Source organism: Lathyrus oleraceus, chromosome 7 (genome assembly GCF_024323335.1).
Source record: "Lathyrus oleraceus cultivar Zhongwan6 chromosome 7, CAAS_Psat_ZW6_1.0, whole genome shotgun sequence".
NCBI lineage: Eukaryota > Viridiplantae > Streptophyta > Magnoliopsida > Fabales > Fabaceae > Lathyrus > Lathyrus oleraceus.
Window position 1 is genome coordinate 473,571,275 of NC_066585.1, and position 9,824 is coordinate 473,581,098.

The 9,824-nt window shown below is 32.7% G+C and overlaps 1 protein-coding gene across 2 annotated transcripts; it reads left to right on the forward strand.

Moving 5' to 3' along the window:
• Positions 1-3,260: 3,260 nt before the first annotated feature.
• LOC127106103 (serine/threonine-protein kinase-like protein ACR4) lies at positions 3,261-6,436 on the forward strand. Of its 2 annotated transcripts, XM_051043384.1 has the most exons (2): positions 3,261-3,469; positions 3,602-6,436. In XM_051043384.1, the coding sequence occupies exon 2, from the start codon at positions 3,612-3,614 to the stop codon at positions 6,240-6,242; it is 2,631 nt and encodes an 876-aa protein (XP_050899341.1). In that variant the 5' UTR covers positions 3,261-3,469; positions 3,602-3,611; the 3' UTR covers positions 6,243-6,436. The 2 variants fall into 2 exon arrangements, with proteins under 2 accessions (XP_050899341.1, XP_050899340.1); XM_051043383.1 differs by having other exon boundaries at positions 3,261-6,436.
• Positions 6,437-9,824: the final 3,388 nt, after the last annotated feature.

The window sequence follows — 9,824 nt, forward strand, 5'->3', positions numbered from 1 at the left end:
AATCCCAAAGGAGAAGTAATTCGACACAAAGCTAGACTTGTGGCGAAAGGATTTCTTCAGAAAAAAGGAACCGACTTCGATGAAGTTTTTGCACATGTTGCTAGGATCGAAAAATCAGGTTTGTTGTTGGTCTAGCAACATAAACAACTGGAAAATGTGTCAGATGGATGTGAAATGTGTATTTCTGAATGGCCCCTTAGAAGAAGAAGTTTATGTTGCACAACCAGCTGGGTTTGTAAAACAAGGCGAAGAAAGAAAGGTGTACATGCTCCATAAAGTCCTCTACGGAATCAAACAAGCTCCAAGAGCTTGGAACAAGAAGATAGACGACTTTCTAAGGGAGAAGGAATTTGTGAAGTGCATAATTGAACATGGAGTATATGTAAGAAGAAGCAAGGTATCACATCTAGCAGCAGCGAAGAGGATACTAAGGTATCTTAAAGGAACTCTCGACTATGGCATTTTGTTTCTTGCAACTGATGAAGGAAAATAATGCAAATTAGTGAGATACACCGACTCAAGTCGCTGTAGTCATGATGAGGATCGAAAATCCACAACTGGCTATGTGTTTATGCTAGGTGGTGCACCAGTTGCTTGGAGTTTGAGAAAAGAGCTAATAGTGGCATTATCGTCGTGCGAACCAGAATACATAACTGCTTCTCTTTGTGCATGTCAAGTAACGTGGATGGTGAATCTGGTCGAAGAGATAACAACGAAGAGTCATGGAGAAATTACCATGAAGATCGACAACATGTCAGCTATCAATTTGGCGAAGAATTCGATAGTACATGGTCGAAGCAAACACATCGAGATGAGGTTCCATTATCTTCGAAAGTAGGCAACAGATGAGAAGATGAATATGGAACACTGCAGAATTGAGAATCAAATTACATACATCATGACGAAGGGAGTGCAGGTCGAAGTGTTCAGAAGACTAAGAGCTATGATGAATGTAGATAGCTTAGACACAATGGATTAGGTGGTGTGTTGAATTATGATTCCTTGTGTCGAAGAAGGTTGCTCGACAGAAGCAAGGAAGTGTCGAATCACCTAGTGTCTTGAGTTGTATTAGTGTGTCGAAGTGTGTTGTTTCACACAAGATTTCGACTTAGGCCTATTTTTAGTAGTGTTAACTATTTTAGACTTTTATAGTTTTGGGCTTTGGCTTAGGGAGTAAGTTAACCTAAATCTATAAATAGAGGGAATAACCCTTATTCTTGTAATGGAGAAGCCATAACATTGTATTCACAGAATTTTGCAATTGTAAAGTGAATAAAGAAGTTTTTCACAGGTTGTGGGCAAAGAGAAACTCTGCAAAAAATATTCTTCTTCTCCATCGTTCTTTCTTTTCTTTCTCAATTGTTCTTCTCTTTTTCATTGTTATTGTGTGGGTGATAACAATCTTGTTCATCAAGATTAATTGAAATTCTCCATAGGTTGTGCTGGATTTCCAACACAAATCTGGTATACGTTAACAATCACTGTAAAATTATACAATAACACGTATGAATAGGAATCGTGAATAATATTCGCAGCGGAATATGGACAAACACTAAATGTTTTGATACCCCTATTGAGCATAGAATAACATGAAATAATAATAACACAGTTAAATATGAGAGAAGAGTATATGAATGGGAAGAAACACAATTAATTCTAACTCTTGGATTATAGGATGATTAAAAAACTATAAGTTCTCTATTTTGTGTAATCTTCTCTTCATCATAAAAATCAATGATTTCCATTGCATTGACATTTTCTTTCTACAAAACAAATGATTTTATGTCCTCACATTTAAAATATTTTTTATTTATAAAAATTGAACTGTTTAATTATACTTTTAATCATTTAATTTAATTTATTATTTTACTCTGGTCTCTTAATTAATAAGACAAGCGTTGTTTTTTTGTCCTTAAATCTACTACCCTTAGTCAAGTTAGTCAATTTAGTCAATTTGGTTAATTTTAATATTGTTAACTTGTCCATCAAATTTTATTACTTTCCTTAATTTTAATTATTTGAATTTTTTTTTAAAATTAAACGGTTAAATAATGAAGGTCTATCGAGGTTTCTTATATTTCTTTATCATCGCTTTGAACACATTAATGTCAAAACCCAACAAAAATTTAACTCACATTCTTTTTAACAAATGTAAAATAAAAAAACATTAGGTATTGGTGGCTTATTGTTAGCTTCGGTGGACATTTAAGGTTCAATCCTTTGATTTTTTTTACAAGATTGAATGATTAAAATTAGAGAAAAATAATAAAACTTTAACCATATCGCTTTACCTTATACATTTAAAATTAAAATTAAAAATTTAATAGAATGAGTTAACTACTAACTAATAGATTTAAGAGAAATAAGTAAAATAGTAAAAGTCTAATGAAGTTATTTTTTTAAAGGGTAATGCTAACTTGTGTCCTTGGAGCACAAGTTAAGAGATAAATATTATAGAAATAAATTTTTGAAAATTGTGTATTGAATTTATTAAAAAATTATAATTAATAATTTTATTTATTTTTTCAATATAAATTTTCTATTAGTGAATTTCTTAACATGTGCCCCTTTTTTAAAAAATAACTTTTTATAAAATAAAAAATTGAATTTATACTCAGTAACATAAATATTTATTAATAAAGTTAAAACATAACTAAAGTTATATAATTTAAGAAAAATATATACCTCAAATAATATTAAAGAAAAATTATTTAAAATATTTTAAATTTAAGTGGCTTTTTAAAAAATTTGAAGTTAAAACAATTGTAGTGAAATAATTAAATATTTAAAACAACATTTTATAAAAAAAAATTAAACTTATTTTTTGTTTAATTTTTCTAAACAAAAATATGTAGTATTATAAATCTCATATAAAAAAAATTGAGACAAACCCATCCTATTAAAAATATTCGTCTTAACTTTTTTTTTTAAAACTTTTTAGAATTTAAAATATTTTTTCAATAACAAATTTCTATTTAATTATCAAGAATCCAAATAAAAATGTAACCGTTTATGTCTTCATTATCTAATCGGAATGAATTGAATTGAAAAGGAGCAGTTGAATATGTAATCCCAGATCCATTGTTTAAACTTTAATGGTCTCTAATATTATTTAATTTAATTAAAGCTATACCAAACTTATTGGTACAATATTAACGTTAATTTCCTCAAATATCAAACCAGATACGTTTCATCATGTTTTTAGATTAGTTTTTTCTATCTAATTTTTGAACATGATGGATTGCATTATAGCAAACCATTAGCTAGTAACAATTTCTCATGAAAATATTGTATTGCATTAACTTTCTCATTTAATGTTCACCTACAACTTTACATTAACATAGTATAGAAGAAACAGTTTCTTTCTGTTCCATTTTAATTTAATGCACACTGTCTAGCTTCCAGTCCCATGTTCTTGTCTGTCTCCAACCACCCTTCAATGGCTGGTGCTTAGTGTGTAAATTCCGAGGTACTGAGTTCTATTCTTGATCATAAAAAATATGGTGTTCTTAGGAAGATGTTTTGTAATCTATGGTTTGAATATTATATTAGAATTTGTGGTTTTAATTTTAATATCAGGCTTACTGTGTCATGTTTATAGTCTTGGTTCTATGTCTTCTATTGCAATCTCTTATGGTGAGAAAGGTTCGGTTTTTTGTGGTTTGAAACCAGATGGATCTCGTAGTGTGACATGTTATGGATCTAACTCGGCTATAATGTATGAAACACCTACGGGTTTCTCGTTTCACGGCTTAACGGCTGGTGATGGATTTGTTTGTGGTCTTTTAATGGATTCTAATCAACCTTATTGTTGGGGTAATAGTGGGTACATTCAAATGGGTGTGCCTCAACCTATGATTAGAGAAGCTCAGTACTTGGAAATTAGTGCTGGTGATTACCATGTATGTGGATTGAGAAAGGTTAGGAATAGAAATGTTTCGTTGGTTGATTGTTGGGGGTATAACATGACTGCAAATTACGTGTTTGATGGAATGATTCAATCGATTTCAGCAGGTTCTGCGTTTAACTGTGGGTTGTTTTCGAGCAACGGGAGTGTTTTCTGTTGGGGCGATGAGACTAGTAGCAAGGTGATTAGTTTGATTCCTTCGAAAATGAAGTTTAAAATGATTTCGGCTGGCGGGTTTCATGTATGTGGAATCTTGGAAGGGGTGAATTCGAGAACTTTTTGTTGGGGGAGAAGCTTGAACATTGAGGAGCAGATTTCAGTGACACATGTAAGTGGTGAAGGAAACGTTGATTTGGCTCCAAATGATCCTATGGTTTCTGTAGTGGGAGGAAGGTTTCATGCTTGCGGAATAAAAAGCTATGATCATAGAGTTATTTGTTGGGGATTTATCATCAAACCAAGCACTTCAGTTCCTAGTGAGGCTAAGGTTTATGAGATTGCAGCTGGTGATTATTTTACTTGCGGAGTACTTGCTGAGAGAAAACCACTTAGGCCGGTTTGTTGGGGCGTCGGTTTTCCCACGTCTCTTCCTTTACCGGTTTTACCAGGACTATGCAAGCCTTCTCCATGCCCGTCTGGTTTCTATGATTTTGATCAGCAAAAGGGTCTCTGCGAGTCTCCAAATTCTGGTCTTTGCAAGCCATGCAGTGGTGATTGTCCTGTTGAAATGTATCAGAAAAATGGATGCGATTTGGAATCTGATAGAGTGTGCGAATATAACTGTTCGTCTTGTTCTTCACCTGAATGCCTCTCACATTGCTCATCTTCTTATTCCAATACCGGAACAGAGAAGAAAAACGAGAAATTTTGGGCTTTGCAGTTGCCGGTGGTTATCGCAGAGATCGGTTTGGTACTTTTCATAGTCTGTATTGTAATTTTAATAGCGGTTTTATATGTTCACCATAGACTAAGAGATTGTGAGTGTTCAACAAGATTAAAAAAGTTGAAGAAACTCGATGCGAGTTCTTCCCTCCAAAATGAGAACATCAACAAGATCCGTCCGGAAATGGAGGAGTTCAAGCTTAGGAAGGCTCATAGGTTCACCTATAACGAACTTGAAACTGCAACATGTGGATTCAAAGAAGAATCCATAGTAGGAAAAGGAAGTTTTGCTTGTGTTTTCAAAGGTGTTCTAAAAGATGGAACAGTTGTAGCTGTTAAAAGGACTATAGTATCTCTATCTTCTCCTCCCAACAACATGCACAAGAATTTCAAAGAGTTTCACACTGAACTCGATTTGCTCTCAAGATTAAACCATGCTCATTTGCTCAACCTTCTAGGCTATTGCGAAGAAGGCGGAGAACGGCTTCTTGTCTACGAGTTTATGGCGAATGGATCTTTGTATCAACACCTACATGGAACAAACCAAGGTCTGAAACAGCAGTTAATCTGGATAAGAAGGGTAACGATAGCAGTTCAAGCAGCTCGCGGAATCGAATATTTGCACGGTTACGCTTGTCCACCTGTGATTCATAGAGACATTAAATCCTCAAACATACTCATTGATGAAGAACACAATGCAAGAGTAGCTGATTTTGGTTTATCATTGTTAGGTCCTGTAGACAGTAACTCTCCACTCTCCGAGCTACCGGCCGGAACTCTCGGTTACCTTGATCCCGAATACTATAGGCTTCATTACCTCACAACGAAATCCGACGTCTATAGTTTCGGCGTCCTACTCTTGGAAATTCTAAGTGGTAGAAAAGCCATTGACATGATGCAATATGAAGAAGGGAATAACATAGTTGAATGGGCAGTGCCATTGATTAAATCCGGCGATATAGCTGCGATTCTGGATCCGATTCTTAAACCTCCTCACGATCTCGAACCATTGAAAAAGATAGCTAATGTTGCTTGTAAATGTGTGAGAATGAGAGGGAAAGATAGACCTTCCATGGACAAAGTAACAACAGCATTGGAAAGAGCTCTTGCAGAGTTAATGGGCAGTCCATGCATTGAGCAACCGATTTTGCCGTCCGAGGTTGTTTTAGGAAGTAACAGATTGCATAAGAAATCATCACAAATGTCGTCGAATAGGTCTGTTTCTGAAAATGAGGATCAAAGATTTGAGCTTAGAGCACCTTCATGGATAACATTCCCTAGTGTTGCATCTTCTCAAAGAAGATCAATGTCAGAGGTTGATGGTGACGGAAAAGCTATAGAAGTGAAGAATATAGGCAATGTTGGAGGGATCAGTGATGTGTTGAGAAGTTTAGAGGAAGAGATTGGACCTGCTTCTCCACACCAGAGGTCGTTCTTGGAGCACAACTTCTAGTTCTAACTGAACATGTGAATCATTCTTGATGCAAACTCAGGTTTCAGTTTTCATATATGATTGATGTGTTTGTTCATGAAATTTGATATAAAACAACAAAAAAATGTCTGATGTGTGTTTAAGAATGTCTGATGTAGTCTATAATGAACAAGTTTGAATACTATTCCATGTTAAAAGACACTGTCACTTGGTTCTGTCTTGGTTCTTCTATAAAAACATTTTAAAAAAAAAATCTACTTAAGTAGAGATGACAAAAAAAAAACGTTAAAAATCATAATAAATACTCAGTATATTAATAATAACAAACAACATCAATTGTAAAAAATAATTAATATGATGTTTGTGTAGTTTTCTCTTATAAAATGTATTGTTTTAGTATCCAAATTGTTAAAAAAATTAATATTTTAATATTGTGTTTGTGTTGACGTTGATTATGCTCATTCTATCGAATTTTAAAAATGTTTAAGAGCTTTATAGACTATTTTGCGAAAAAGTAAATATATTTTAAAAAGATTTTAGGAATTTTTTATCTCATTTTATGGTGTGAAAAAATATCCTATAGAGAATCTAAAATGTATATTAGATTTCGAAGATACATATTCGGACGCACCATGTCTTAAATTAAAACGTTAACTGATTCGGAGATGCATTTCTGTAATATTTTAAAACACACACCATGCATCTCATTCTGAAAGATATTTTACACGTTTATTATTTCGGAGATGTATCTTCGTTTAGAGTTTACGGTGATGCATCTATGTACCCTATCAAAACAGTGCAGGTTATGTTTGTTTTATATTTTACGCATCTTTGTTTACGCATATTTTATCAGAACAATGCATATTATATTTTACGAAGATACATCTTTGTTTTGTTTTAAATTATTCAGGAGATACATCTTCGTTTAAGATTTACGTTTGTCGTAACTTCTTATTATTGTAACTTCTTACTATTTAGATATTCCATTCTATTTGATTCAGAAGTGTAAATATATTTTTCATTGTAAAAAAATCCTTCAGAGAGCACCACTTGAATTAATACATTGATTCTTTTTAATATAGGTGCATCGAAAAATAAGATATAATTATTTTGAATGGTTTAATGATGAGATATGCAATCGTGCAAAATATGTCATAAGATTTTTAAAAGACAGGAAAGATGAGGTGATGTAGATTATGAATAACTTACAAAAAATGAAGAAAGATTGAAGATGAAGATTAAATTTATGAGATTTTTTCTAGTTTTATATGTGGTGTGTTCAGACTAAAATGATTTGAAGAACAATAACCTATAATTATGGAGTTTTGATGATAACAATATAATTGAGAATAAATGATACTCTAATTCATTTGTTTCCATGTGTAGAATAATTACAAATCATCTATAGGAAATAAGAAAATAATCATACGCAGCAAGTTAATGAATGATCATCTACCCCCAAATAAATCAATAATAATTTGTGCCAAAGTTAACAAGTTTGACTACTTAGACCTTAAGTATAAATGACCACCTACATTCAAATAAAGACATGATCATCTGCTATAGAAGAAAATGATCATCCATAAAAAATTTCACTAGGTTGACCACCTAGACCTTAAGTCAAACATGATCATCTGCACCTAAAAAAAGAGTGATCGCATGTATTCAATGCAAGTGACCACCTATGCCCAAATGAAGAATTGATAAACTCTGCCTAGATGATGAAAAACCTATTATGTTGAGTCATCACACATAATGTTCTCTCAACTGTCACATCATGACAATTATTCCAGTATAAAACATGGAAGAATAAGGTTTTGTACAGATAATACAATTCCAACAGCTCCATTTCTAATGGAAAAATGATTGGAAAGGAAGAATGATATAAAAGAATTAAATTCAAATGTTGAAGGTGACCAACAACTATTCCAAATATTTGCAACAACAATGTGAATACATTGTAAGCTTTGCTTTTCATTATAATATTAGCAAAGAACAAACACCTAGTCAGAAGTGTTATCAACAATAATTCTTTATTAGCAAAGTTATCACTTGTAATTGAGATTTACTTAGTCCATCACTCTATGTGAGTTGTTATCATCAAACATATTTGTAATTTCTGAAACTCTCTAGTGTGAGACCAGAAAGTCTTTAAAAGTTTAATGCAAAGAAATCCTTTAGTATGAGGCAAGTAAGTCCTACAATTTAAAGGAAAATAAGTAAGGAAATCAAGGACTGGTTTGTCGTAGTGGTTATCTGTAATCAGGTTTGACTATAGTAGAAACATCTAAGTGTGGGGGGACTAGACTAGCCTTTCGTACATGGTAAACCAATATAAATTTTGTGTGTTTTTCTCTGTCTCCACTCTCTTTATTTGTTGTCGCTACTTTGTTTGTTTGTGTGTTAGAAAAAAGCTTTTGAAAATCATACACAATTTAAACCCCAATTTCTTGTGTTTTCTCACCTTTTCGTTGGCATCAGAATTTCAGTATCTTATTTGAACACATAACTGTGTAAGAGTAAAAGATCCATTGAAAAAGTATGCTCGACGATCACAATCATGATACTCATTCTTTTCTAACTAAACAACATGTATTTAACAGACATGCTAAATGATTTTTTTAGAGGAAGAACAAGATGTATAGTTTCTTCATGTCTCAAGATGAAGAACTTTACGACATGTGTGAAAATGATCATCATATACTTGTTAACACAAAAGGTGTTTCTACAAACAGGAAAGTAATATTCATTGAAATTTAAAAACAAATATAGACTTCATCATAAAGACAAAAACATGATGGTAAACACCATCTCTTTTAAGCAATTTCATAAAATTCTTAATCAATCTACTACCGATAACACCTATGATTATATGTTCAACACCTATGAAGGAGATCAACAAATCAAAGAAGTCAAAATCGAACTTTTGATTCAACAATATGAGATGTTCAAAATGAAGAGCGATGAAGATATTGAAACCATTTTCTAGAGGTTTCAAACTCTAGTTTATGAACTCCAGGTCTTGAACTAGAGTTACACTACCAGATACCATGTGAAGAAGATTATCAGAAGTCTGCCTACAAGATGGAGACCCAAGGTTACAACCATTCAAGAGGCCAAAGATTCGAATCAATTGCCGCTAGAAAAATTCACAAGTTCTTTGAAAAGTAATGAGCTTGAGTTAGATACAAATCAACCTTCGAAGAAGGTCAAATTTATTGCCATAAAGTCAAAGGATAATGTTGCCAAAGGAAAAACACTTCAAGTTAAGAAAATGGAGTAAGCCATAAAGTCAAAGGGTAAAGTTATCAAAGAAAAAATACTTCACGTTGAGAAAATGAAGTCAGATGACAAGGACCCACATAATGAAGTAATTAACAATTTAATGATGAATGACCGATTGTAACAACCCGTATAATATATATCTAGAATAATATCATACAAGTGTTAAATCTTGGTACTGTCACAACATAAGTGTCTAATGGCATCAATATATATACATGTCCAAACTAAAACATCCATGGAACATGTTATACAATAATGCCTAAACAATAAAAATCTAAGAACTATGTACAATATCTTCATTGCACACAACTCCACAGC

What these genes read in the sequence shown, in the direction of transcription:
- LOC127106103 (XM_051043383.1), top strand. Translation starts at nt 3,501, where the DNA reads ATGGTGTTCTTAGGAAGATGTTTTGTAATCTATGGTTTGAATATTATA.